Below are 26,979 nucleotides of genomic sequence, written 5' to 3' on the forward strand. Positions count from 1 at the left end.
ATATATAAAAGCAACCAAACAGCTGCATTTCCGCCATGTTTCTTACGCCCCGTTGAACACTCTTATCATGCCGCCTATCGCAGCGCCAGCTAAGATTTTACTCACGGGTAGGTCGATAGTTGAACAAATTGAGTAGTAATTTGCTTACCAGAGTGATCAGGTGTGAACGGCTACCTGGGTGCGCATGTCGCTAAAGAACTACTGGACCATGGGTTCGCCGGTGAGCCACTCAGAAATCTCAGTCCAAGTCAAAATATAAATCTAGCAATTCATCTTTTTATAATTAGTGGTAGGAACTGTGCGGTCATCGGCCAAAGGAGATAGCATTGCCAAATATTTCGAGCATTATGGGGAAAGGTTTAGTTATTCGATCGTTCAAGACATGACTATGGTGTGTGTTTTAGCACGTTGCCTTGATTTTCGCGGGGCTAAATGTTGCATATAGCCTGGGGTGTTCGATCCCGTCATAAGCGTCGGGGAATTCGATGGGGTTGCACACACCGCAGCTCCAATCCCGACGAGTTCGGGCCAACAAGCAGATTCTTCTGATAGTACGCCTTTAAATTCTTATAAAATGACCATAGCTTAATTTTCTATAGGTGCTTTCAATGCTGCAATAGCGGGCACGTTGAATGTTATGCATAGTATCAAAGCATATGGGTACGGACATGTACTTTGGCCATATGTTGAATCGAACTTGAGCGAATTTAATCTTTGTAGACAAACTGTCAAGCGCGTAGTTTTTACATCCTCAACTTTGGCGGCGCTACAATCAGAGCCGGGTATTGTACACAACGAGGTATGATTCTGAAGCACAAATTGCCAAAAGGGTGAAATTTCATCCAACTGGTTAAAACCCATGGGTCTGCAGAGTCATTGGAATGATGAAGTTGTCAAACGTCTACAAGATCGGGAGTATAAGGCAACTGATATAGAGCGTTACATGGCAAGCAAGTGCCTATCCGAAAAAGCTGCTTGGAAATTTATCGAGGACAACAAGAGCGAAGTAAACTTTGATCTAGTTACTATTCTTCCAACCGCGGTGCGTGACGCAGATATGATGTTTTGATGCATGCTCAGACTTAGTTCTTGACTTTGTAGATTATTGGGGTAAGTTGTAAAGCGACTTACACTTTATGAGGTTCGTTCATGACAGCCCAACATGAAGCCCCCTCTCGATGAAAATATGCCCCGTGCACAACTAGATGCTTCAAACATGTTTTTCAAGAGCCTCAAAGCCGCCATTAAAGATTCTAAATTTACGGACCCGTGTTTCACCATTGTTCATGTGAAAGATACAGCCGCCCTGCATGCTGAAGCGTTTATTCACTCAGGAGCTGCAGGTCATAGAATACCTGCCACTAGTTCGGAGCCAAGCTGGCAAGATATTTGTGAGTGGGTATCAAACAAGAACTCTCAAAAGAGCTCAAATGTTGGAAATCTATCTACATTGATATAGGCGATGCTCTGAATGAAGAGCCCGCATTTTCTGGAGTACCCGGAGGAAATCCTGGAGTAGGTAAACGTCCCGACAACGAGTCGCTGGAGTGGGATACTTCCTACGCCAAATCCTTGCTTGGAAGAAACATGATTGGTGCAAGGCAGATGGTTAGAGAAACTGCTGCGTTCTACCAGAAGAAGGGTTGGGAATTTGTTGCCACCTAAAGTTGGGTCTTGGCCAAATGTACATTTCATTAGCTTCTTAGTTATATCTCACTCTTCAGCGCTAAATCCAATCTGAATTAGGTTATCTAGTGAGTCTATTAGGCTCCGTGGCAAGAACGAGCATTCGATTAAAGATGAGTATGTCCCGCTTGGTCACGTATATTGTATACGACCCACAATGCAATCAACTGTCTTTCATGCTGGCTGACTACTACCCACGATAATATTACTAAAAGCAATATAACCAATTCGTTACCGATGGTCGTGCGGGGTTCTCTAGAACTTCCAGTGTGGTGGACACCCGAGCATTCCTAAGCTTTTCGACTTTAGGCTGAGATCGTATACCGACGCCACTGATTGCCAGCCAACTGATTGCGTATTCACATGTTTCTTCCTTTAAGTAATCACCCGCACTTGAGTCATCATTAGTACTGGGGTATTGGCCCTGAGTAAGACCGCAACGCGCGCATGTTACTTTGCGCGCGTGTCGAACGCAAATTATGATTTTTAATCAAGATTCTCTAGTTTAATTTGTACTTTTGTTAGTATCATCTCTAAGAGAGGATTGTATTTGACCTAGTACGGCGCACATCTATAGCATTGTTTTATTAATGCCTATCACGTCATGTTTTCTTTTATTTCCTTGTTCCTGCTCTGCTGATAGTGATATAAATACAGCTCGAGTGATGCAACACCAAATCACAACTCACATTTGCGTCTTCATCAGCATATACACATTCCAGAATGCCTTGCCTTACGACTCCAGCAAAAGTGCTTATCACAGGTACGCATGTTTCGACATCCATCTCCACGGGCTGTCAAAGTTAAGTCGGACAACTAGGGGTGAACGGTTACCTTGCAGCACATGTCGCCAAAGACTTGCTCGAACGCGGTAACATTAGTGAGCGGGCTCGTTAAAAAAAGTGTTCTGGCTGCATGTCTGATACGGCCTCAGTCGTCGGGACCGTCAGATCTTCGGCCAAGGGGGACGAGATGGCCAAGCGCCTCCATACATACGGAAGCAGGTTCAGCTATGTCGTGATCCAGGATATGGCTCAAGTAACTATTTTAACTTGGTTAAGCACACAGATTCTGGGGATTCTAACAAGAAGTAAATAGCCAGGGGCCTTTGACGAAGTCCTACGTACTGGAGATTTTGATGGTGTTGCGCATATAGCAGTCCACGTTTCTTGGGATTCTACGCCATTCACTGGTGCATCTGGTAGCCCTTTTTTGTTTTCATATACTTGAGCGCTGTTGCTAAGTCTTATCCAGGTTCACCCGATATTTCGACTGAAGGAACTTTAAATATTCTGAGAGGAATCCAGGCCCATGGGTTAAGTCATTCATAAGCGCAATTTAGTTACTTTGTGACTGATGGAGCATAATGACCCAGACCTGGGGTAAAACGAGTGGTATTGACATCCACCAGTTTAGCCGCAGTGCCATCCCAGCCTGGTTCGAAAGATAGCGAAGTATGATCTCTCCCCGCACCCATTTCTTTGCCAGCTAGTTGACCCCAAACCTCTTGCCAATAGGTTCGCTGGGACGACGATGCCGTGCGCATAGCTCAAGAGAAAGGTTCCGAGGCATCCATCATGGAGCGTTATAAAGCCATGAAAGTCTGGTCCGAAAAAGCGGCTTGGAAATTCGTTGAGGATAACAAAAGCAAGATCAACTTTGATTTAGTAACCATCCTGCCGGGCTTAGTGAGTAATTTTGGTTAGAATAATGATAAGATTGCTGAAGCGAGATCCCTAGATTACCGGAGTAAGTAATCAGGAGTATTCCGAAACATATTCAATCACTTATGATGCTCAAGACGCCGGTCAATGATAGTACACCCCTCGAACAACTATCGTCATCCAACCATCTTTTTGAGCAATTACGATCGCCGCCCGCGGACGAGAAGCTCGGAGATGCTGCACAGATTGTAATTCATGCAAAGGATGCAGCGGCAATTCATTCCGAAGCATTCTTTCATGAAGAAGCTGCAGGTCGTAGGGTGCTGGCTATCACGTCTCAGCCAAGCTGGCAAGATATATGTAAGTGATACCATGCCGGCGAAAATAACTATGGAATGAACTGACAGGTCACCCGCATAGATAATGCTCTCAACGAGGAGCCTGCTTTCCCTGGGTTCCCTAAAGGAAGGCCGGGAGTAGGAGAGCGACATGACACTGGATCAGAGGAGTGGAATCTAGCTTTCACTATGGCCCTATTGGGAAGAGAAGCAATCGGTGCAAAAGAGACGATCAGGGAGATCGCAGCTTATTTCCACAAAGCAGGCTGGAGGTTTACCAAGGAGTAGTCCCTACAATGTAGACTTGGGACCCAAGAATATTTGATAGTCTGGAGAATAGAAGTGTATGCGGTATATTATATGCGAGAACATCAGTGCGAGAAAGCTCAAATGATGACTGGTACATGTGCATCAAAGAAAACACTTCTCTTGGCTTGATATAGCTCTCCTTATCTCTTCCATACAAATTTTTAGATTGCCTTGGTTAGGTCTTATGCTTGTGTTTCGCCCTGAAATTTAAAGGGCCAAAGAGTCACCAGTAAACTTGATTGATTGATTGAAGCTCCTTGGGGTGTACCAAGGCAATGTTCAGTAAAACATACTTGGCAATTTGTTTTCTGGAAATATGTAGAGTATTGAAGATTCTCCAAAAGTCACAAGGTTGAATTTCTCAACCAGAATGCAGAAAACGTAGAAACGCCATACTGCGCTCCCAAGCGTTCCTGAGCTTTCAGCGAAATGTGTCACGTGGCCAACCTGTAAAATTATATTGCCAATTCAACGATCATCTCTTGTCTACTGCCGCAATGGGTCGCACTCGAACTAAAAAGACTAAGCAGGTCAAGTCAAACCCAAGTTCTGTACCGGGTTCCTCTGCAACTGAGCCAAGCATCGAATCTCTATTCGAGAAAGCTCAAGAATTGTTGATTCAATGCAACTATGACCTTGCGCACCGATTTGTACAACGAATACTCGAGCGAGATCCAACCAATATCGAGGCGAGAGAGATGAGTGCGGTAGTGGATCTAGAAAGGGGAGAAATCGAGAGTGCGAGACAGGTATGTATGGATTTTGCTTATCGCCCATGCTTAGTTTCTATATGCAAGTTCAAGAGCATGATCCGACGTTTAGACTAACGTGCCTTAGGATAGATATTCCTAACTCTTGTTCCTCCATCTTCAACTGCTCCTAGTCCCCCTCCACACTCTGCATACCTTTACCTCGCACAACTGAGCGACGGTCCCCACGAAGCGCTGAGTCACTACAAAGCCGCTGTCGATCTGATCGTGAGCCGGGTGAATTCGGGAAGTGACCTGAACGAAGAGGAAAAGGGCGAATTAAAAAAGACAGCGGCAAAAGCTCTAGTTGCGATGATTGAAATTTGGATGTCAGATTTATGGTGAGTACCTTTATTATACAAAATAATTTGGCAGGTGGGGTTAAAATTGCTCTAGTATGGAACCCGAGGCCGAGTCGCAGTGCGATTCTCTCATTGCTCTAGCCCGCTCGACAGATTCTGGTAATGCCGACGTACTCCAAGCTGAAGCATCCATACGTCTATCACAGTCTCGACCGGAAGACGCTCGACAAAGTGTATCAGCTGCTTGGGCGACATGGCGAGATCTCCCACCTGGAGATCCGCGGATACCCGAGGGAGAAACCCGACTTCAACTCGCGAAACTTATGCTTGAGCTCGGATTGAATGGGGATGCATTGGAGATTATTGCGGGTGTGGTTGCAGAGGACGATCAAGATGTAGAAGCATGGTACCTTGAAGGGTGGTGCTTATGGGGTATGGCTGAGCGTGTCAAGGCCGGAGAGAAATTGGAAGGGGAGACCGGTGAAAAGGGGAAGGAGAAGCAGGAGGCCTCGGATGATGAATTGAACTGGGAGGAACTCGCAAGGGATGCACGAGATTGCCTCGAGACTTGTAAAATGGTGAGTACACTTGGATTCGATTCTTGCTTTGCTCACGCCTGTGTAGTTGCATGTTGGACAACAACACGCCGATAAGCCTATGCTGGATCATGTAAATGAATTGCTCGCCAAACTGGATGAGCTCGGAATCAAACCCTCGTCCGAGCATGGTGAAGAAAACGACGACGAAGGATGGGTGGACGAAGACGACGACGTTGAAATGTCCTAGACAGAGTTGTACATGTTATGAAACTATCTCACACCGATCACTGTAATAAATTAAAATGGGATTTTCTCTAGCTTTTATGCGGTTCCACCGAAACCTCCGCGCTCAGTCGCGATATTTCCGAAAATGCGGTCATGAGCTTGTCTAGATCAACGTCCAGGCTTTCCGCTCGCGTTTTCATCTATAAATCACAAGTGAATACGAGTACAAAACGCGAAGATGTCATGACTTACTGCATGTATCGTGTCGCTAGCTGCGATCAATTCGTGATGATGGTTATAAACGAGTGATTGTCGTTCTCCATCGAGTTGTTTAATTTCTGTTACAATCTCAATAGCAAATAAGGATCACACATCGTGATCACTCGCCTTGAACTAATTCATTTTCCTTCTTCAGTAGTTCAGGTAACGTGGCGGTAGTTATAAGATGTTCGTAGTACGCCTTTGCATCAAAATTCGGCGAATCTGGGCCAACTAAATAGAGATACAATTTATACGATATACAAACCCACCAAGATCCATAGGATCTTTCGACCGTAAACTGCCAGTAGCAGCAGCAACGCCCAACCCATAATGTTTCCTCAACAAATCTCTCGCTCGTCCTCGTCCACTACGTGACACTCCGGGTGAAACAGGAGGCGTCTCTCCAGGCGGGAGCGGCGACAACGGGGACATGAGATCTGAAGTCGTCAAATATTGTGCATGTTGAGGGCTTGGGGAGAGTGGTGTCGATGTATCGGCTGTAAGTGGGGGTGTCGCGCCCAGTTTGGAGGGAGGTCTGGCTGTGTTTGGGGTCGAAGGGATGGGAGACCGGATGCTGGGCGTGGAAGGCGGAGTGCTGAGTGGCGTTAGTGATGACATTTAGGAAATGAAAACTAGCTTAATGTGGTGGTCGCGAGAAGCAACTTGCCAAAGAGCAATGATGACATAATCACATGCAAGCGACAAGTTCAACAACACAATCCAAGAAAATGCAAGCGCAAGAGAGAATAGCAAGTATAAATGACACAACTATGAGAGCGTAAGTACATGGCGTTTTCTATGAGCTCGTACCGGACGAAACAGTGGACGTCAGTCAGTATCCCCCGCCTCCTCCCCGTGTTCTTCTTCTCTCAAGGGCGGTGCAGAACCGTCTTCGCCTGTTTTGGGCGTTATCGGCGTTCCAGTCTCGCTATTGCCCATGTTTGGCCCACCGGAAGTCAAGTCCATGCCGTCCGGACCTTCTCCAGTCGGTGAACCAGAGTCATTCGCAGCGGCAAGAGGAGTAGGATCAAAGTACAGGCTAGAGTCCTTATCTACGAGGTATCTATAGCAAAAAACAAGCAAACAGAAAACATTCAGTTAATGAGGCAGATAATAAGTCACAACATGCTCACTGTTGCAATCCAACATCCCACTGTGGTCCTCGCGAAGCCCTTGCAGAGATCAGGAGGCTATTCCATTCGGAAGCTTGAACCTACGTTGCCAAGTACCAGGTTAGTTCCGAGTCTTAAAACTGCATACCACTCTTACGGCTGCCTTGCTTCGAGCCGATTGACTGGATCCGCCATGGTCATTCGCAAATTGCTTTCCTTCGGATTCGGCCAGTTGTTTGATTTCGGTCACCAAGTCTCCAGATATCAAGGCGCTTGCATGTCGAGGACTGTAACTACTACAGGTGTGGTCGGCTCGCCGCGGGCCATGTTTGGGAATGTGGACGTGGGTGTCACAGACCTCAAGTCACGTGATACATCAGAGAGTCTAGAATCCTGATCTACTAGCACATACAATTGAAGCCTGGTTCTTGGCATGGATGCGAGCGCCTGGGACGTAATAGCTAGTCGGTTCGGGGTGATATTAGGGTGTTCTCCCGTTTCGAGTACCACTTCGGTGCAAGTTCTCCCTGTCCTTCGATTGATCGGAGGCTACCACTCGGTCCCCCCAACTGAAACATGCCGAAATACGGTGGCAACTGTTTACCTCAGCGTGCGCGGATAAAAACGCATCGGCCGTACTATTTTACGTAGTCTCGGTTTCCGTTTTTCTTCAACCACAAATCGACAGCTGTCCGTCCTTGTGATCGTGATGCAGCAATCTGAGATTCTTCTGGTCGGTCTCGGCGCGACTTTTGGAGTTGCCCTGGGTTTGCAGTTTTGGCTACAACGAAACAAGTCGGCACCTCCACTCCCTATAAGCCCAAAGTCCCATCCATTCATCGGAAACTTGCTATCGATGCCTCAAGGCAATGAACATATTGGTTTCATGGAGTTGGGAAAACAACTGAATGGTATGTAAAATGATAGGCACGCTTGCATGTGACTCTATAGAGTTATTTTCAGCCAATATGTTCTCTCTCGAAGTCCTCGGAACGGTTATAGTTGTATTGAACTCGTACGAAGACGCGATTAATCTGTTTGAAAAACGAGGCGGGATATACTCCGACCGAGCCGTTCCTCCAATGATCTCCGAGCCGTCGTTGTATGTCGGTATTTTGTACTTCGAGACAATATTTGACATTTGTACTGCAGATTCTACTGGCCCGAATTTATTGGAGCCTTGGGATACAATGAGCGCTGGCAGAAGAATCGTCGGCTTATACATCCTTGGCTGCACAAAAAAGCGGCCGAGACATTTCACGATTCACAGCAAGAACAAGCTAGACTGCTACTCCAGCGGTTATTAGTGCACAATGGCAACGTTGACTCGGAATGGCTATACGGAGAATTTTTCTTGTAAGTCCTACGCCTTTTTTTGTTGTGTTATACATGGGCATGACTTTTTGTTTCATTCAAGGACTCTTGCCGGCACTTTGATGCGTTCTATTTACGGATACAAGCTCGAGAACATGCAAGATCCATTCGTTATCGAAGCCCAGAAGGCTGTTGACCGCATCTCCCAAGCGGCTATGCCCACAAGTAGGTCATAAATGTTTAAACCTGACTCGCAAGTCAATCTCATAGCTTTATCCACAGACTTTCTCGTCAATCTCTTTCCGAGCCTCGTATACGTCCCAGAATGGTTCCCCGGGGCGGGCTGGAAACGTACCGCGCGCGAATGGAGAGAACAGCATCGAAAGGTCGTGCGGGAAGCATTCGAGTGGACGAAAAAACGAATTGTCTGTGCCTTTTTACAGCCTAAAACTCTTTTACTGACGCGCTTACAGGCTGCAGGAAACCATGATCCTTGTCTTATCGCGTCTCTTCTACCGCACGCCGAGCAGCTCGGGCTTAAACCTGAAGAAGCTGATGACTATGTCAGTCATATTGCTATGACACTGTTTGGAGGTGGGTCTAAACGCGGACTTGCAAGTTGGATTCTTGCTAATGATACATCGATTCAAGGTGGTACTGAAACGGTATTTCTCACGACCTGGCGATATTGAACGTTGATTTACATCCAGATAGACTGCAAACGTCTTCATTGTCTTTGTGCTCGCCATGATCTTTCATCCAGAGGCGCAGGAGCGAGCTCAAAAGGAGATAGATAATTTGACTTCAGGAGATCGACTTCCAACCATGGAGGACAGAGATCAATTACCCTATACTAACCGTCTTATTAGGGAAGTACTAAGGTGGCGCCCGGTCGTACCAACCGGTACGAATGTATTGCCAAAATTTATGTCGAGGGTTTACTGATTTTCGAACCTAGGTATACCTCATGCTTGCTTTCAGGACGATGTTTATCAAGGGTATACTATTCCCAAGGGCACGATGGTGTGAGTTAACATCCGTTGAAGGACCTTGTTGGTATTAAAATATAATTTCTCATAGTATTGGGAACATATGGTACATGACCCGGCAAACATATGATTATTGCAACTCACTAATTTATGCAGGGCCATCAGCCGAGAAGAAAAAATATATCCGGATCCGGAGAGCTTTAGCCCAGACAGATTCCTGGATACCTCGGTTCCTGATTGCCCAGTTTTCGGTTTTGGACGTCGGCAAGTTTTCCACTATATCGTTCGATCGTTTTTACTCTTCGCATTTCAGGCATGCCCAGGAATCCACTTCGCCGAAGCCTCCGTGTTTATCATCATCGCTTCTCTTTTGGCCACTTTTGAATTTAGCTAGGCGTAGGTGATGATGGTCAGGCATGCATACCAGACCTAGGATCTCAGAATTCAATGTTGTAGTAAGTGATGTTGGTCGGATATTGGTCCATGAAATTGACGGAACGCATAAATTAGTCATCCCAAACCATTCAAAGTGAAAATTGAACCCCGTTCAGAACGTCATGCAGGTCTGGTAGAGAGGGTTTCCTAATGAGTGCTTCGATTTCTCTGCAGCATGGACTATTGTAGCTTATGCATTCTGATCGCAGGATAATAGCCATTATTCAGGGTTTATTGATAGTTTTTATTTGGAGCGGACTCGCTCATAAACGTGAGGAGCACATCCGCATCTTTATGCTCTGTTGAAGCTTCATGTATTCGGTCCTTATCCGACATGTACTGTATAAGACCAAAGGGTGACTGCGAAGGATTCCCTTCTCAATCATTTGTCAATTTTTCTTGACTCTGAATCTGTGCTCTTTGAGACAATTATCTTTCTTGTTCCAGCGCTCTCGATGTATTGGTTTTTCAGGAGAATTTCTGTGAGACCAGGTAATGGACTTGGCTACGTTTCAGAGGGAACGGGCGTAATAGTGTCGGAACCCACGGAATCGGACCGTTGTGATAAACCTATCAATGGGCGCTTATCTCAGTTCGGGCTACAAGTATCGAGGCAATGTGTCGCTTCACCCCTTCTGACCCTCTGAGTATAAATTCCCGAAGAATCAAAGGCCTTAGCTCTTTATGTTCGATAAATCTCTGTAACTTTATCCTTTCCCCGACATACAGATTTTTCAAGGTCCGCCGGTGAGATTTACTTTTACAGGTATTAAATAGGAGTCTTATCATCACTTGATTGTCAATGGTGAAAGGAAGAAAGTCTCTTAACAAGATGGAAGATAGTTTAAAGGAAATTGAAGAAGATATTCAATACCTCCTTCACGCGCTCACATCGATCGAGGATGACGATTCTGATTCCAGCTTGTCCTTACTTGCGGCTCTAGGAAGTTCCCACGAGCTGCGATTTGATCTTCTTGGCACACTGGAAGATCTCCAGGAAGCAATTGAATTTCGATCCAAGGCACTCGCTCTCACTCCGGAGGATGATCCAGAATTATCATATCTATTAGCTGCTCAAGGTGTTTCTCTTACTAAAAGGTTCGAATCTCAGGAAACCAAAGAGTCTGAACATTTCGATCATGCAATAAAATATGGCTGTATTTCAATCCTGCTAATTCCGAATAGTCATTCCAAAAATCTGCTCGATATCGTAAATTCAGGAAGCAAATACAGGTATATGTTACGAGATCATGGAGAACCCGAGGACCTGAAGGTGGCGATCGAATACCAACGCCATGCACTCAATTTGGCTCCTGATGATCATGAAATAGAGGCAAAATGGCTTTCTAATATAGGAATAACCTACAAGGACCTTTATAGGCGTCTAGGTGGAATAGAGGATCTCGAGAAGTCCATCGAATGCGAGACTCGTGCTCTAGCCTTAACTCCTGATATCGACCTGAACCTGTTCTTGAGATTGGCCAATGTAGGAATATCTCATAGCTGCCGGTATGTACGGCTTGGTAATCTGGCGGACTTAGAAAACGCGAAGGAATATTATTCCAAAGCATTGACCTTGGCTCGCGATGATCATCCGCACTATCCCATAACGCTTGCAAATCTAGGGCTAGTACACAAGAGCCTATTTGAGTGTCAAGGACGGTTGGAAAATCTAGATGAAGCCATCAAACTCCAGACTCAGGCACTCGGTATAATCCCTGACGGACATCCGAATATACCTTTGCAGCATTACGCCTTGTTAAACACTTTCCTACTTCGAAATCCAGGTCCATTCAACTACTCAGATTATCGGCTAGCTGCCCAGGCGTTGGCGCAGGCGCCTCGTGCTAGGTTTCGGCATACTTTGCGGCTGGTGCGCATGGTACCTGATGATAACGCCGAAGATCGGCTCGAAGCATATCAAGCTATAGTTGAACTTCTACCTCAATTTGCGGGGTTCGGCCTCACTACTTATCGGCGCCACGATGACTTGGCACATTGGGTGCTTTAGCACCAGAAGCAGCCTCGGTTGCCATTGGATATTCAAAATACGCACTGGCATTGGAATGGTTGGAGCAAGCGCGATGTGTAGTATGGAACCAGAACTTCGCGCTTCGTGCGCCTATTGATGAACTGAAATCTACATACCCGGATGTAGCTTCAAAACTTCAAGACATTTCCTCACGGCTACATGCAGCCAATTTCCAAGAATCCGAGTCCCAAACTGGGGCTTCTGTACTGGATATGCCTCATGATCAGATTTCCCAGGAGCACCGCCGCCTAGGTATAGAGTATAACAAGCTAGTTACACAAATACGTATGCTTCCGGGATTCTCCGACTTTCTCCGACCAACCAAGGTGCAGGAGCTTGTTCGTGCTGCTCGGCACGGGCCAATTGTTGTCCTTAACTGCCACAATGATCAGAGCGACGCACTGTTAGTATTACCTGGAGAATCCACCATTAAGCACGTCCCCTTACCTGGTTCACTGAAGACAAAGCTCGAAAAACCCGCTGCGAAATGGAAAAGTCACTCCGGAGCAAAGAGAGAGGACGCCAACCAATAAAACGACGGCCAATTGTGCCAGAAGGGGAAGAAGACTTCGAATGGGTATTGACCACTCTTGGTATGATATTGTCAGGCCAATACTTCAATTCCTAGGATATATGGTATGCGAATCTTATTTGTATGGATTCGGATATGGCTAATATAATAATACATAAGCAATCCGACTTATCACAGGGAAATATTCCACATATAACCTGGTGCCCTACCGGAATATTGTCATCTCTACCTTTTCACGCAGCAGGAGACTATAATCGGAATCGAGAGAAAGTTTTCGATTACGTTGTATCCTCCTATACGCCCACGGTCACTTCGCTTCTTGCCTATAATCCAAAATCTTTGGGCAGTGATAGTGGTGTGCTTGCTATTGGACAGGGTGATACACCAGGTCATAGCCCTTTGCCTGGAACTATTGAAGAACTTGCTTCAATCAAAGCTCACACCCAAGGCAAAGTCAAGTACTCTCAATTTGTGGGCGACCAAGCTACAATAGGGGCAGTTCTTGATGCAATGGAACAGCACGACTGGGTCCACTTGGCCTGTCATGCTCACCAAAACATCCGAGACCCCCTTTGGAGTGGATTTTTTTTGCACGATGGCACATTAGACTTATCGTCGATCAACAAAAGATTGTTCAAAAATAAAGGACTTGCATTCCTCTCAGCTTGCCAGACAGCAACGGGAGATGAGGAAGTCCCAGATGAAGCGGTACATCTTGCATCGGGCTTATTAATGGCCGGATATTCCAGTGTAATTGCAACACTGTGGTCCATTGTTGATGATGATGCGCCGTTTGTAGCTGACAGGGTGTATAATGAACTAATGGAAGGCGGGACGCTCGGAAATGGAAAAGCAGGAAAAGCGTTACATAGCGCAGTTGCGGCCCTACGCACGGAGGTAGGAGAGAGGGAATTTGGACGATGGGTGCCTTACATCCATCTAGGATTATGAAACACTGTGGGCCGTTGTACTTTTACTTTGATATGCAAGTGACATTCAATCAATGGCCATGACCTTGCGGGACCCACTTTTCAGGGCGATACGAGGTCCAGCCGGTCAAACCTGTCTTGGACACACACTACTGGTCCCCGTACTACAGAATGCCTCCAGTCAGACTAAGATTTTGCATGTCGCTGTAAATTTAGATAGTGATATATGGAGCAACTGTACTTTCTTAGACACCCCTCACTTAAAGTATAGATTGATACCCAAAATGGCAATACTTAGGCAGCCCAGAATGAGTACGAACGAAACCAACTCATTTCTAGCTTGATCACTTGCAAACAATATGCGAAATTTTCACAGTGCTTTTCATGGGGCGAGGAACTTACACTCCAAATACTTCAGTGGTGCCAGGTTTGGAGATAGTCGATTGATTCAAATTCAGCAATATACACAATGCGATATTCAAGCAACCCTATTCCAGATCTACTCCCGCAAGTTCCCAGACGGGGCCAATCGCTGTGACCAAGATGTCGTTCGAACCATAGAATCCAAGAGTATCATTGTCTTGAAACTTCCAGGGGTCGGATACGATATCCATACGCTGGACGGGCCCATTGGGGGGATTGACTGTTGCAGTGCCCAAGCTGTTTTGCTGGCCATCGTAGCCAATAATGGACAACTGATTCGACCCGATAAGGACAGCTGCGCTCACTGATCAACATACGATGTGCTAATCAGACATATAAATTACTCACGCCACCAGCTTTCAGTCCCAAGTAACAAAACTGGGTACTGGTTATTGACTATGATGGGTGTGCTGTTCTCGAATCCGGCTGGAAGTGGAGGCCGAGTGTCTATACTGCGGCAGGTGACACGCGCATGGCGGTATTTGATGATGTCTGCTTGAAGTGTATCGAAGGCGCACCGGATGCCCGGGCCTGAATCCCCAATAAATGTCGCGCCGGATCCATCAATTTGTATTCTACTAATATTTTTGGCTCCGTCGTAGAACCACTCATTGGTTTGTCGCAGCGTCCCAACGCTCTGAGCAACCAAAGAAAAGCTAGCACGATCATCTTGAAATTTCAACGCTAATTATATCTTAGTATTAGCGCTTTCAGTTAGCCCTCTCAATGACAGCACTTACGCCAATAACGGTAGCTTCCCAATAACAATACCTGCATAGTTTCCGCCACGGGACGCTGAGCATCAGTGCCACTACCAGGATCAATTCTGCACTGAGAGAAATCCTGGTTGAAGACAAGATTTGTTGTGCTGGGCAGCACCTCGTGAACTACAGCAACCGATGGTTTTCCAAGGCTCGCAAATGCATATTTGGGATTGCCCCCTATGGCGGCTGCAACTGCTGTAACCTGAACCGTAATCTTGAGATCCTTTGAGGTACTAAATGGGGGATTTCAACCGTAGTGCTGGTATTATTGCCGAACGACTTGAAGTTTAGCCTGGGCTCGGGCTCGCCCTCGATCTGGACGGTAACGGCGGTACCCATTGAGTCCGAGAATCGTAGGGCGCACCACGAAATGTCAAGTTGTCGACTAGTGGAATCGGTCGAACGGCTCGTCATTGTGATTTCGTAGTCAGACATATCAAGCCACTGATTCGCAAAGTCTTCGCCAAGCATCGAAAACTCGTAGATGAGCATGGGTAAACGCACAGTATAGTCAATGTAGAATGTCTTGCCCAGCTTCGAGACAGTCTTTTGAGACCCTAGTACTTGACGGAGCAGGCCGATTGCGTCGCGGTAGTCAAGAGCACAAGCCAGTGCCGTATCAAGTGCTTCCTGGTATTGAGTGCACTGCTTCCACCTGGAGAAGTCTTTTGTAATCGCAGTGTATATAGCCTGGGCGAAAAGGTCGTCCAATACTGGTTGCAGGGGAACCCCCGGTTCTACCGAGGGTTTTGCTGGATGCGAGTGCGACGAAGAGTGCGACGAAGAGTGGGAGGAGCTTGACCCAAAGATTGAACCAATGATACTAATAACCCCTGATACAACGCTTCCGGCCGCGGAGGCTCCCGATTCAAGAGCTGAGGCTAGGAATGTTCCGCCACCAGCGGCTCCAGATCCCGTACCTACACTTGAGGCTGCGGCACTCCCGCCCCCTCCGCCGTCACCCCCGCTACCGCCATCTCCATCTGATCCTCCGCTATCATCAGTTTGCGTCTCCTGGTTGGAATCGGGTGGATCTTCGGGATCTTCTTCAGGCTCGTACTCGTCTCGACAAATAAGGCTCTTGACGGTGCTCGAGGCCATCTTCTCCACCGCGGCGATCGCTATCACTTCGGAGAGTTTGTCCTTATTATCCCAGAGGCCCTTGACAATACTAGTATAGGTCAGCATATAGCTACACCCGATCTATCTAAGCGAACTCACTCTTCCGCCGCGTTTGCTAATGAGTCTGAGAGACTGGTTGCAAATGCCTCAAACGTAAAGGATTTAGGGATTTCGATGGAAACCGGAATAGGGTTGAATCCGATTTGGGTGACAGACTTCGTGGCGATCATGATGTCAAAAGACCCGTCGATTTCGAGCTGAACAGCGGAAGGACTACTGGACGTGTCCTTGGATACTTCTTTGGTTTCTCCGTCAAGAGACCCGTCTTTCTGGGAATCGGCCATGGTGATCTTGATATGGAGCTTAGTCGTCAATTGACTATAGATAGAGAATCAATCCTAAAGCACAAGGGCAGAATGTTTATGGAACTTACTCAAACGCAAGGGTCAAAGGTCCACATTTGCTACCGTCTGCCTTGCTAAACTTCTCGATGTTTTCTATGATATGTACGGCTTGGATCACATCATCAAGAGCTGCAGGCAAGTCTGTGAAGCGCAGGACATGTTTGCCATTCTTTTCCAACAGTTCGAAAGACACGGACGCGGAGCCACCGGGTATAAAGTCAGCCTTGACGTCGACGGCTCCTGTGAAATGGGATGGCTGAGAACTGTATGCGAGAGTGATTGAGCCAAGCTCTGTTCCAAAAAGCTCAAGGCCGGCCTCGAAAGAACAGCCTTTGTTGTTTTTCTGGGTAGAAAAGCTGAAAGACGGGCCCAGTGTTGCGTTATCCTTGCCGTGCAGGACAAGTCCCAAGAACTCGATAGGTGTGGCCTTGGTGCCTATGAATTTGATGCCGCGGCTATCTTCGTCTCCCCTCAAAATGTCCACCGCAAGCAAAAGTCCCACACCTAAATTACTCCCTGGTTAGGCCTGTACTGTCAATTAAACATACTGACGCACCATATATACTGGCATGTGCCTCAGCGTGAAAACCTACCACGTAAGACCCGCTACTAGGTTTAACTTCGGTGGGTGCAGTGGCTATGTCCCTCCACGCATAATACATCAAGACTTGCGAGAAAGAAATGTCGAGTACGTCATTTGGAATGCTTGCACCGAATATTCGGTTGAAGAGGTCTGACACGTTCAATTCGCCCGGGATTTGTACAACCAATGCCCCAGGAGTATCGCCACCAAATACCACACTCGTCTGGGCCGTAACTGGACCAATCTTGGCTTGGCCTGCAAGCGACATGCTGTATTTTGGCGTGCGTGAAACCTGTTGCCCTTGACTTGTTGTCGAAGCGCTAGAGTCTGATGCATTGGCAAATGTATAGTCGATCGCAAATTGAACATTCGATATCTCAAGACCTAGCGTTTCGGAAAGAGTAAGAGCCCCGGTTGTTGTTGCAGTCAATTTTGCCTCGGCCTCGGTAATCTTGAGCTCTCCGTGAATAGTCCACGAGGAGTCGCTAGAAAATTGAATAGAACAGTCGGCGGATAGAGTAAAGGTATTAACAAGCTTTCCTGGCTGAGTTGGGGTCGTATTCTGACTTGTATCTGGGTCCGTGCTTTGGGCCTTGCTCGTATCCGGAGTTCCACTCTGGGTATTTCCTACGGTTGGTGACTCGACAGGAGCATAGGTAAGCAAGATGTTTTTTAGGCTGACGCAGGAGAACAAATCGATTGACGAGATCGACGCGCTGAAAACGATAACCGAAGTGTTGCTCCCAGCCTTGCCGAAGTAGCCCATGATCTTCACGTCCGATAATTTTGAGTTTGTCACAGTATTGAGGTTGTCGGTGAGCGAACCGGATTTTGCATCACCAAAGCTGAAAGAGGCAAATATCGCAACGCCTTCCGTCGATTCAATCGCGGAGGAACTTTCTAAGCCTTCCAGCGGGAGTATCGGCGAACGTGCGGGTAATAACTTGCATGCATTGGCGTTTACGACGAGTTGGGAAATGCGCGACAGGTCCATGTTTCCGGGGTTACGGAATACGAGAATAGATACCTCACGGATAGTCTACATAGTCATAAATTCAGTATCCGGCCTGTATTTATTGAAAATAACTCACGAGGGCGTCGTCAATTGATTTTGCCAACGAAGAGTCCGTCACCAAGTCTGTGAACCGGAAATTAGAAACTCCGATTGCCAGAGCGAAACCCCAGGGAGAACCGGAAGCGGGCGGTGGGTTGGCCTTCTGAACCAGGATAACACCAAATCCTTGACCGGCCGAGCCCCAAGAGACCTGTGCTCCCACCCCACACGTCTGTACGGGTCCACCAAAGACGAGATTAACGGCGCATTCTTTGAGCTGGAAGGACGAGGTGACATTGCTTGGGACGCTTTGCTGCCATAGCGTGTTGGGTGGATCGGTGGTTTGAGCGGACGGAGAAGAAGTCAAGAGATTGACAAGGTTGTCCGATTGCATCCCACTGCCCAAGTTAAGGATTGATCCGGTGAGTGTCACAATATTGGTTGAAGCGCCTTGGCTATTGGGTATTGCCGAGCTCTGAAGCGTTGCACTGAGATGCCAATCGGTAAACAATTTGCCTTCCCAGTTGACAGTCCAAGAGCTGTAGGTCCCTGTATTATTCAAACCTTCGATTGTAGATGTAAAGTTGTTGGTCGAATTTTTGCTCCAACTAATCGAAAGTTGGTTGTTGGACGTATTGAGCTGGCCGACAGACTGGGTTCCCCATGCCAGCATAATCCCAAAGCCCGAAATCGAGTAGCCGGTATCCGTGTCCTCGATGTCGATAGAAGCATTTTCCAAGCAAAAACTATCCAAACCCATGTCACCGATAACTGGGACGGTTGCAAGGTCAACGGAAGGGTCGATCGCCTTGGCTAGTGCGCCACAAGTAAACTGTTGTCCAAATTTTGTAATATAATGCCGCCAGGCATGTTGACGGCTGGAAGCACAACATCGGCGGCGCAGCGGAAGGTATCGGCAAATAGAAGGATGGTAGAGAAGCTCCCCGCCCAGGACGTGCCATTGTATTCGACATTCAGCTCGGCCAAGTCAATTATGAGAGATGGGCTGGAAAGAAGGACCAGATCTTGGATTTGTGCGCTAATAGAAAAAGCGGTGATTTTTTTCAGACCGTCGAGAACTAAAGATCCGCGCGTGATGCTGATCGCCTCAGTAATAGTGCCAAGAATGGGAACCGAGCTAGTGACATCGCTCCAGTTATTGCTCGTCACTTTTTGTAGTACGTCATTGATCGAAGGAGGGGGCAAGTTGCTTTGAGGATCAACTGAAAAGCCGACGCTTGTTCGATACGAGCCTTGCGAGCCTTGAAGGGGCCAGTGTGACATTCGGAATAAAAGGTTGGCATGACTAGCGTTGGCATTTAGGGCATAGTCAAGTTGGAGACCGACCGAAAGCGGGGATCCAACCCTTGGTTGTAAGAGAACCACCAGCAAGGACACGTCCGCTCCCTAGACTGGCTCAGAATCGACAAATCATAATTATGAAAATATATCTTACTGAGTCTGGATAAACCTGGTTCGGTAGAACTTGCTCCCATGGCTTCCAGGACGCATCGATTTGGAAATAAATAGTTGATAATTCGAGGGGCGCACCTGAGCCTGTAGCCGATTGAGCCAGGGTGAACCCAACAGTATCGAGCGTAACATTGAGATCGGAATTGTTTCCGCCTAGCGGGATGGGAAGGGAGCTGGGGAGTGAGCGAAATCCTAAGAGTTGCAAAATGTCCGAGGGCGATGCTTTGGCCGAGACAGCACAATCCAGCACAACTGGGTTCACGCCATTGGAGGTCGCTTTAAAAGTGAATTGGAGGCTTTTCGATTCCACTGACATCTTGATAACAAAGTCGAGTCCAATATCGAACGTGTCTTGGGCGTTGGGTACAAAATTCAGAGTAGCACTGACCGGAGTAACATTGAACAAGCCTATGGACATTGAAGTGAGAGAGCCCAGCGAAATTGCAATGCTCGCATCCTGAACATCCACTCCGAAAGGACTATTGCTGTAAGTTATTTTGGACTTGGAAGAATCGACAGCGAGTGTAGGAAGCGAGATGCCTGATGTGATTACGCTGGGTAGACTGTTGAAAAACTCCAGGAGCGTATTCGCCCCCACAATTGATGATCCAATCTGGCCGACCGTCAGGGTACTAGGGTCGATCCTGTAGCCAATTTCTTGAAGATAGAGCTTGAGCGAGGATTCAGCTACGAATTTGAATCGACAGGACGTGTCCAATGTCCCTGATAGTGTTACTTCCAGAACAAGAGAGCTATCCACCGCGGAAATGGCTGCATTGACCGACTGCACGGGCATCGGGCCTAGACCAGCCAAATCGGAGAATTTAACAGGACGGTTCAAGTTGAGGACGCACGAAACCGACTGGTTCCCAGATACTGGCGGTGAGGCATTGGCATCAACCTCATAACTCCCTATATCCAAAAGAGAAACCCAGTCGGTAGGGAAGAAACGGCTGCTAATACATTTTGTCCACCCGAGTCTCCAAGCAGCGCCTGTACAACGTCGCGAAGAAGAACACTTGACGAGGCATTCAAGGGGCGAAAACTACTCCACCAAGTGCTGAAGGTTTGAGTGGCTGTCGGGGCAAGATGAAGACTGGTAGCATTATTTGTAGACGTTTGAGGAGTATGGGGGAGTGCAATCGAATCCGGATCGGCTGAGCGCCGAGAAATAATCCGAACAGCTGGAGCTGGAGCTGGAGCTGGAGCTGGAGCTGGAGCTGGAGCTGGAGCTGGAGCTGGAGCTGGAGCTGGAGCTGGAGCTGGAGCTGGAGCTGGAGCTGGAGCTGGAGGGACAGGGCAGGCGGGGCTCCAAATCCATCGGTGCGTTGAAACCGTAAATGCGCAATGGTTGGTACAGGAAGGACGGTAGTATCCTGGAAAGTCAAGATATTATTTCCCAAAGCGTCTTTGTCATAGCTCAGTGCCAGTTTTCCGGTCTCGTCAAACACCCTAAACTCGGGACTACCCTTGCTTGGGCGCCTAAATGCAATATTTGTTGGGATATCGTAAACAATTGTTGGGGGAGGAGCACCAGCTACAACAGGAGCAGCCGGCAGATCGTCGGGATCTACCGCAGTGAGATGGTATAATGCTTTATTAAGCGACAAAGCAGGTGCCGCTCCAGCGGGATCCACAGCTAAACGGAAACAAGTTTTTGTGGCATCGTTAAGCGTAAACAAGTTCGTTTTCTGGCTATATCCAACTCGTATGGTGGTTAGAACAGGCCCAGGGAGGTCGGTCGCGTATAGTTCAAAAGACGATGTTGCGGGCTCGGCAGCCCGTGGGACGTTGTAGGCATCATTCTGGTTGAATTGTTTGTAAAGCAAGGCACGTGATTGCTTACTATCAACCCCATCCAATTCCAGTTCCTTGCACCCGGCGACTGCAGAGGTGTCAAGAGGAATAGTAGCGCAGTAGTCGGTGTCAAGATAGTATATCCTAATGAAGTTCTTCCATTGGGCTGCAGGAATCGCCACACCAGGTCGCATTGTAAGCAAATTGGTAACAATATTACAAACTCGATCGACCTCGACCTTGCCGCTCTCCGTAATGAACAACCGGCACGGCGTACCACGATCAATTGCCGAAACGATGAGCGCCCCAATAAGATGGGGGTGAGGGTGTTCATGGGCCCCGTTGGCTGATATCACGTAGTTGGTGGCACTTGAAGATGCAGTCAGCCATCGCCTCCATCGCCATCTACTAAAGTAGACCCACCTAAATCGGCTATAAAAGGCTATGATTCCCATTTGATATTGAATCCCAGCACTTGGGTCATCGTACAAACTGGAGAGGAGAGCAAGGCACTCGGGCCGGGGCACCTCGATCCTCAACTTCTTTGAGAATTCTCGAACATAGCGCTCTTCAATAACCCTGGAAATAAAGTTATAGTTCGCATTCGACTGGTCGTATGTGAAGGAAGGCTTTAGTGCCCCTTTCAAAAAGTTCTTCTGACGAAGCTTTGCAGTATCGTCAGGCTTGCTCGTATAAATACTGGCCAAAAGCTGGTTGTGTCGATCAGCCAATAGAACTGCGAATTTTCGTAGATCGGCATCGTTACTCAAATCGAGACGACCTGTGTCACTGGTGTAAACAAACTTCTGATCAGCAATGTAAATACGAAATAGTGCAGATGTCGTATCCATTTCACTGGAAAATCCTCCGCGACTGTAAATCCCCGCGGGAACCTTCCTCGTCATTTCTCCGATCCATGCATCAGAGCAGTTGTCCAAAGTATCGTCCATGATATTTTTAAACACATCTTGATCAACACCAGGAGCGACTTTTGGATACAAATACCAGCAAATCAGGCTTAGAAAAAAGTAATGGTTTGCTTCCCGGGCTGAAGCGGTCGAAGAAACATCGAAAGAATCGTCGATTTAGCTGTTCCGTTGCGATCCATGGTGAGGAATTTTGAAAATACCCAAGGTAGCCTTGTCTGGCAACTTGTCAATACAGCCAAGGACGAGAGACCCAATTGAATCCCCGGTGGTAACGATCCTTGGGTTAACTTTGTCGTCCCAGGTCGTAATAACGCTTTTTGATAGTTCAGTAAGCAACGAACGCATAGATTGGGATCAAAGCTACCCTACCTCGATATGTTAGTTACGCTCTGGTCAACGGTCAGCGCTCTGCGAGATATGGCAGCCGGTGCCTGGTAAATCATCTTCCATAGATCAGAAGGCGACTCGTTCGACATTGCTGCAGGTACAGCTGGATCGCCCACTGCAAGCTTTTCAGCTTTGAAATTCTTAGTCTTTAGAAGGTTTTTCAAAACTAGATAATGTGCATTCGGGCTGTTAATGAATATATCGTTCACGATGACGGGACCTTGGAACTTGAGCGGCTTATCTACGCTCACGTTCTCGGGTTTGTCGGGCAGCCAGTCAGCTATGAGCTGAATGATACCTTTCTCCCGAGTATCAGCAGGCGGCTATGATGATAATGAATGTATATGCTCACCATCCATATGATCACGGTCGGGATGAGTAACAATGATTCCTTTCAAGCGGTCGATGGTTTTGCCGCCGTCAGAAGAGCAGAAGCGACGGACTGCAGCTCGAAGAAATTGTTAGTAGGCTTGGTATCCATGTTTGCCTGGAGAACCATCGAGTGCTTCGCCTTGACCTGGCATAGCGGTGACGGGCCCGCCATCGATGAGCCAACAGCCTGTATGCGTGGCAAAACATATCAAACTCAAAGTTTCGTATTCGAGAGTAATCCATAAAATACGTACCAGGAGACTTTGGGTCGGTGTCGTTGTCTTCAATAAGAAGTGTATCGCCGTAGCCGGCATAGACAACGATCAACTTTGCAGGCATTTGCTGAAAAGAAGGGTGGGTGAATCGCCGGTACCTAGTAGCAATCCCACGTCCAGCTTTTTATGAGCAAACTCGCAGATCCACGGCTATGGATTCTAGTAATGTATCACGCGCGGAACTATAAAAGGTTGTGCCCAAACTAAGAGAAAAGGACGCATATGAAATGGGGTCGAGCCCCTACTCTGATGTGCAAAGGGACTTCGCTCACAAGAACTGGGTATATGACGATCATCCAAAAACATTCCGGACATTGCCTAACGCCGCTCGCAGGTGACTATTGGTGAGTGTCAGAAGACGCGGTAATTGAGTGAGACTATTAGGACTCTGTGTAAGATAAAAAGTCCCATCCGTGTTTGTTCTTTCAGTTGTTTGGGAGGCTGATCAGCTCAGATGGGAGCCCGTTAGGGTGGGCTCGAACATTGGCAACCTAGATGCCTATCTCTCGGTATCTGGGCTGCACTGGACAAGATAGAAGGGTAAGCTGTCTTGTCGAACGTCCCAAAATTCTACTGGATCTCGCGAATCAGTATACAACGTGTACCGATATCAGCCACAAGGCACTGAGGCATTAGAAGATGTCCTGAAGGTCCTAAAGATTCGGGGGTGCCGGGATCGGACCTCTTCATGGAGACAGCTCTTCCATAATTCTCGAATCTCACATAGCCCCTCACGGGCCACATATGTGAGCTCCCGGGCAATTCTCGATGTCGATGCAAAGAAGCCAAAGCTTGTGCCATGCACGGCTGCAGGCATAGATTCCCTGATGAGGTTATAATACATAGGATAGGTAGGTTCTTTTTATTTATCACAGATCTTCTTAAGATAAAGTAATGCAGACGCAGTCAATTCGCGAAGGATGGATGGTTATGTTTGTCTCGACGTCAATTGTGCGTGTATACCCCCAGATACCCCCACTCAGACAAACCATGCCAGCGAACCTTCTAATGTTCCCGTCACATGGGCTGGGCCTGGTTTATGAAGGACATGTCTCCTAAGTAGATATTTAGAGTTTGACATTACGTGCGAACTCACTAAATCATTCATCATAGACATGTGTTACCAATACAAGCTCCCCGAATACTAAGTGAACAATCCAGTACATGCTCTGAAATTCTCAACACATAAATCATGAATAAAGTTAGGGTATTGTCCCAACTCAAGGAGCAAAACATACTACAATACTTAGCGGACATCTTCGCCGGGCTTGTACAAGGGGATCGACGGGCCAGTCGGAGATAAGCGTTCCGCACCGAACTATCGAGTGGCGATCAGATACATACATCCCTTGATGTTTAGTGCCGAGGTATTACTATGTGCGACCGCTTAGGTGGCTGTATTGGCATGGTCAATTATACGAACCTACATCGATCTTAAAATAGGGACTGTGAACAACGAGGGGATACTGTACCATTAACAGGGCACAAGTGGAGCACTTTGAAGTGCTTCAAGTTTGATAATGATGGTGACCTAGTCGTGCGTGGGCATAATAAATGGGGATGCTAAGAAGCTTCTGCGCCAGTTCACATATCCGATAATACCTGCGTAATCTACGCGCGAAGGACGATGCCCGTAGCTTTAAAGATAATCACCCCATAAAAGGTACCGCCACTATGACCCAAGCTGATGACAACTTTTGCGTGCCGTTATCATATATCAACTCACTTGGAGCTTCGACTCCGAAGCTTTCGAACCCTATCATTCCCATACATGTGTTTGTTATCGCCAGAACCCCGATATAGCTCTGTACAATCCGGTGATTCGGGTACTGAGCAGCCCTTGTTTAGCCAGGCGCAAGCGGCACCAGTGGACGTGTAGGCGAACTCTGATGAAGGCTAGGGATATAAACTAATGAATTGAATCAGCTATCGAAGAAGATCTACAGAGAATCTGCGCGCAGTCTGTGGAACATATGGAGTGGGATTACCCTTTTATCGTTATATCTATATCTATACCTTTCCTGTTCTCCCAAGTTGTCGTACGCGCTTTGCTTTCCATTTTCTATTGGGAATGCACTCTTCCCGGGTAGATTGTCTCATTGGGATGAATCCAAAGGAAAGGAAGCACAACATTCAATTAGATTGAGATGACATTTCGTGATGAATTGGACCCAAGAAAAATCATTGCACAAGTAATTACCAATTACCACTGATGAATTGCCAACCTCCGCGGTGACCCATCATATGATTGTTTTTCCGCGAATGATATCCGAAACTCACTATGTATATGTTTATCTGACGAGCTACTGGGGTGATGATTCCGTTGTTAATTCACTGCACTCGTAATCCACATTTTGACCGACTCGGAGCACCTATGTATATGCTGCTTCATGTCTTATCGAATGATAGCAAAATCTTTTTGAGGGTACTCTCGTAGACTCATTATCTTCGTATCTATACGATTGAATTTATAAGATTGAGGTATTCTCTCGATAGTAGGTTCCGGGAAATGTTTCCATAATAGATGCCTTCTGAGCCCGAATGACTACTTATCATAATATATTTGTATGCTAACAACTACTAAGAGCACTCTGTCATATGTCACCTGGGCAGTCTTTCGATAGCACATACTTGTATTCATCAAAAAATTAACAAGATGCTTTGGATCCGGACAATTTATAACACGAGCAACACATAGCTGAAGAATTGTTGGGACTCAATTTTGGGGATTAAACTCTGAAGGCACGTGGGTGTCCTGGTTTTCCGCGCATTCAGTTAACGAGGGTGTGTTTCTGTGGCTTTGATCAATTGTTGACGCGTCACGGACGGACTGAGGTACGGCAGCACGCCAAATGAAAGCGAAAACTGGCTTTAAACCCCAATAGTTTAATAGTCTACATTACATGAAACTGAATGCTTCGGTACGAGGACACCACATACGGCCGTATCGTCCAGTCTTCTCTTGTTGTTTCTAGCCAACAATAGCATTGTCGTAACTCAGCCGCATAGTGAGCGTAAACTCTATGGAGGCCCCAAAAACCCCAGAGTGCTCCAGAGATTTTCGAGGCCTCATAGAGAAGGTTCCAAGTTTGGTGATCAATATATGCGTCTACTCGAAGGCTGTTGTTTTATTCATTAAATAATCATCTGCAATGAGACAAAAAATAATCGGACGCGCTTTTGACTACGCACATTAAAGGTGGCCAAAGTCAACACGCAAAAGCCTTATATTTGGGCAATCAAGTAATTTTAATTTCCAATTATCATATCATTTCTTCGAGATCCCTTCTCAGGACCACAAGTTACCAGGATAGTTGACAAAACAACAGCAGCATTCAAACCAGGGCGAACATGCGCTTCAAATACCATTCTGAACCAACAAGCTGGCTCATAAACGAAGTGGACAGCCCACTAATTCCATTGCGCGTTTAATGGGAGAAAAACATAAAAATTCTACAAAGTGCTAGTTTTTTTCCATCTTTCAACGACCGAGTAGCCTCTGACAGCCTTTCTTTCCTGCCTCATTTGTTGCTTTGTCTTGACCTCGCTCGCTGGTACATTCTCGACCCCGACCAATTCCTTTACCCTCAGGATCTTTCCTGCCGCTTCTGGAGAGTGTTTTTGAAATACGGTTGCACCCCTCCTATGTATTCCAAGCGCTTCAAGCGTACGTTGAGAGGATTTAGGAAGGCCGATGGCCGAGCGACGGAGTGTGATGCGGAAGTGGGTGGGTACAGAAGTAGTCGGTTGGTTGGAGGTGGTGGCTATACCGCGAGTGATTATGCGTGACAAGTTCATTTTATTATGCAATTCTAGAGGCATTTGCTCAACCAGTTTGTTTAGAAGTTCTTAGTTTATGATACTGACCTTGTCGTGGTGTGGATCAGACCGAGCTCTAAGCGCCGGCGCTTAGGGAGCTGAATTGTTAATTTGGACAATGTATCTCTAACCGCGACCTTCACAGACCTGGCTCCTCACTT

General features: G+C 47.0%; 9 protein-coding genes across 9 annotated transcripts; 5 read left to right on the top strand and 4 right to left on the bottom strand.

Annotated features, from left to right (window-relative positions):
- Nucleotides 1-67: 67 nt before the first annotated feature.
- On the top strand, nt 68-1,665 carry RhiXN_03414 (uncharacterized protein; the record flags this gene model as incomplete). The annotated part of the gene is made up of 10 exons (XM_043323231.1): nt 68-107; nt 161-220; nt 288-391; nt 446-551; nt 600-660; nt 721-799; nt 872-1,042; nt 1,102-1,110; nt 1,157-1,391; nt 1,460-1,665. 10 exons carry the CDS (start codon nt 68-70, stop codon nt 1,663-1,665), a joined length of 1,071 nt encoding a protein of 356 aa, XP_043178727.1.
- Nucleotides 1,666-2,409: 744 nt separating this feature from the next.
- RhiXN_03415 (uncharacterized protein) lies at nt 2,410-3,976 on the top strand (the record flags this gene model as incomplete). The annotated part of the gene is made up of 10 exons (XM_043323232.1): nt 2,410-2,449; nt 2,507-2,566; nt 2,621-2,724; nt 2,785-2,887; nt 2,941-3,001; nt 3,062-3,140; nt 3,204-3,374; nt 3,427-3,435; nt 3,488-3,710; nt 3,771-3,976. 10 exons carry the CDS (start codon nt 2,410-2,412, stop codon nt 3,974-3,976), a joined length of 1,056 nt encoding a protein of 351 aa, XP_043178728.1.
- Nucleotides 3,977-4,494: 518 nt separating this feature from the next.
- Nucleotides 4,495-5,834, top strand: RhiXN_03416 (TPR-2 domain-containing protein; the record flags this gene model as incomplete). Its single annotated transcript, XM_043323233.1, has 4 exons — nt 4,495-4,746; nt 4,840-5,087; nt 5,143-5,626; nt 5,673-5,834. 4 exons carry the CDS (start codon nt 4,495-4,497, stop codon nt 5,832-5,834), a joined length of 1,146 nt encoding a protein of 381 aa, XP_043178729.1.
- Nucleotides 5,835-5,901: 67 nt separating this feature from the next.
- Nucleotides 5,902-6,691, bottom strand: RhiXN_03417 (vacuolar protein sorting-associated protein, Vps51/Vps67 family protein; the record flags this gene model as incomplete). The annotated part of the gene is made up of 4 exons (XM_043323234.1): nt 5,902-6,012; nt 6,065-6,160; nt 6,207-6,295; nt 6,343-6,691. The coding sequence occupies 4 exons, from the start codon at nt 6,689-6,691 to the stop codon at nt 5,902-5,904; spliced, it is 645 nt and encodes a 214-aa protein (XP_043178730.1).
- Nucleotides 6,692-6,901: 210 nt separating this feature from the next.
- RhiXN_03418 (uncharacterized protein) lies at nt 6,902-7,763 on the bottom strand (the record flags this gene model as incomplete). The annotated part of the gene is made up of 5 exons (XM_043323235.1): nt 6,902-7,136; nt 7,207-7,286; nt 7,343-7,543; nt 7,598-7,646; nt 7,693-7,763. The coding sequence occupies 5 exons, from the start codon at nt 7,761-7,763 to the stop codon at nt 6,902-6,904; spliced, it is 636 nt and encodes a 211-aa protein (XP_043178731.1).
- Nucleotides 7,764-8,267: 504 nt separating this feature from the next.
- On the top strand, nt 8,268-9,882 carry RhiXN_03419 (cytochrome P450 family protein; the record flags this gene model as incomplete). The annotated part of the gene is made up of 10 exons (XM_043323236.1): nt 8,268-8,287; nt 8,338-8,541; nt 8,603-8,724; nt 8,782-8,924; nt 8,973-9,093; nt 9,151-9,164; nt 9,214-9,403; nt 9,458-9,524; nt 9,580-9,594; nt 9,645-9,882. 10 exons carry the CDS (start codon nt 8,268-8,270, stop codon nt 9,880-9,882), a joined length of 1,134 nt encoding a protein of 377 aa, XP_043178732.1.
- Nucleotides 9,883-10,755: 873 nt separating this feature from the next.
- Nucleotides 10,756-13,438, top strand: RhiXN_03420 (CHAT domain protein; the record flags this gene model as incomplete). Its single annotated transcript, XM_043323237.1, has 5 exons — nt 10,756-11,796; nt 11,855-11,879; nt 11,935-12,358; nt 12,417-12,591; nt 12,665-13,438. 5 exons carry the CDS (start codon nt 10,756-10,758, stop codon nt 13,436-13,438), a joined length of 2,439 nt encoding a protein of 812 aa, XP_043178733.1.
- Nucleotides 13,439-13,904: 466 nt separating this feature from the next.
- RhiXN_03421 (uncharacterized protein) lies at nt 13,905-23,063 on the bottom strand (the record flags this gene model as incomplete). The annotated part of the gene is made up of 17 exons (XM_043323238.1): nt 13,905-14,134; nt 14,188-14,523; nt 14,580-14,805; nt 14,856-15,774; nt 15,825-16,103; nt 16,159-16,633; nt 16,686-17,751; nt 17,804-18,598; nt 18,655-19,173; nt 19,223-20,232; nt 20,294-21,405; nt 21,460-22,084; nt 22,166-22,278; nt 22,335-22,650; nt 22,705-22,800; nt 22,849-22,911; nt 22,979-23,063. The coding sequence occupies 17 exons, from the start codon at nt 23,061-23,063 to the stop codon at nt 13,905-13,907; spliced, it is 8,265 nt and encodes a 2,754-aa protein (XP_043178734.1).
- A 3,389-nt stretch (nt 23,064-26,452) lies between these two features.
- RhiXN_03422 (ribosomal protein L30p/L7e) lies at nt 26,453-26,797 on the bottom strand (the record flags this gene model as incomplete). Its single annotated transcript, XM_043323239.1, has 1 exon — nt 26,453-26,797. One exon carries the CDS (start codon nt 26,795-26,797, stop codon nt 26,453-26,455), a length of 345 nt encoding a protein of 114 aa, XP_043178735.1.
- Nucleotides 26,798-26,979: the final 182 nt, after the last annotated feature.

This window comes from Rhizoctonia solani, chromosome 3 (genome assembly GCF_016906535.1).
Source record: "Rhizoctonia solani chromosome 3, complete sequence".
Classification (NCBI taxonomy): Eukaryota; Fungi; Basidiomycota; class Agaricomycetes; order Cantharellales; family Ceratobasidiaceae; genus Rhizoctonia; species Rhizoctonia solani.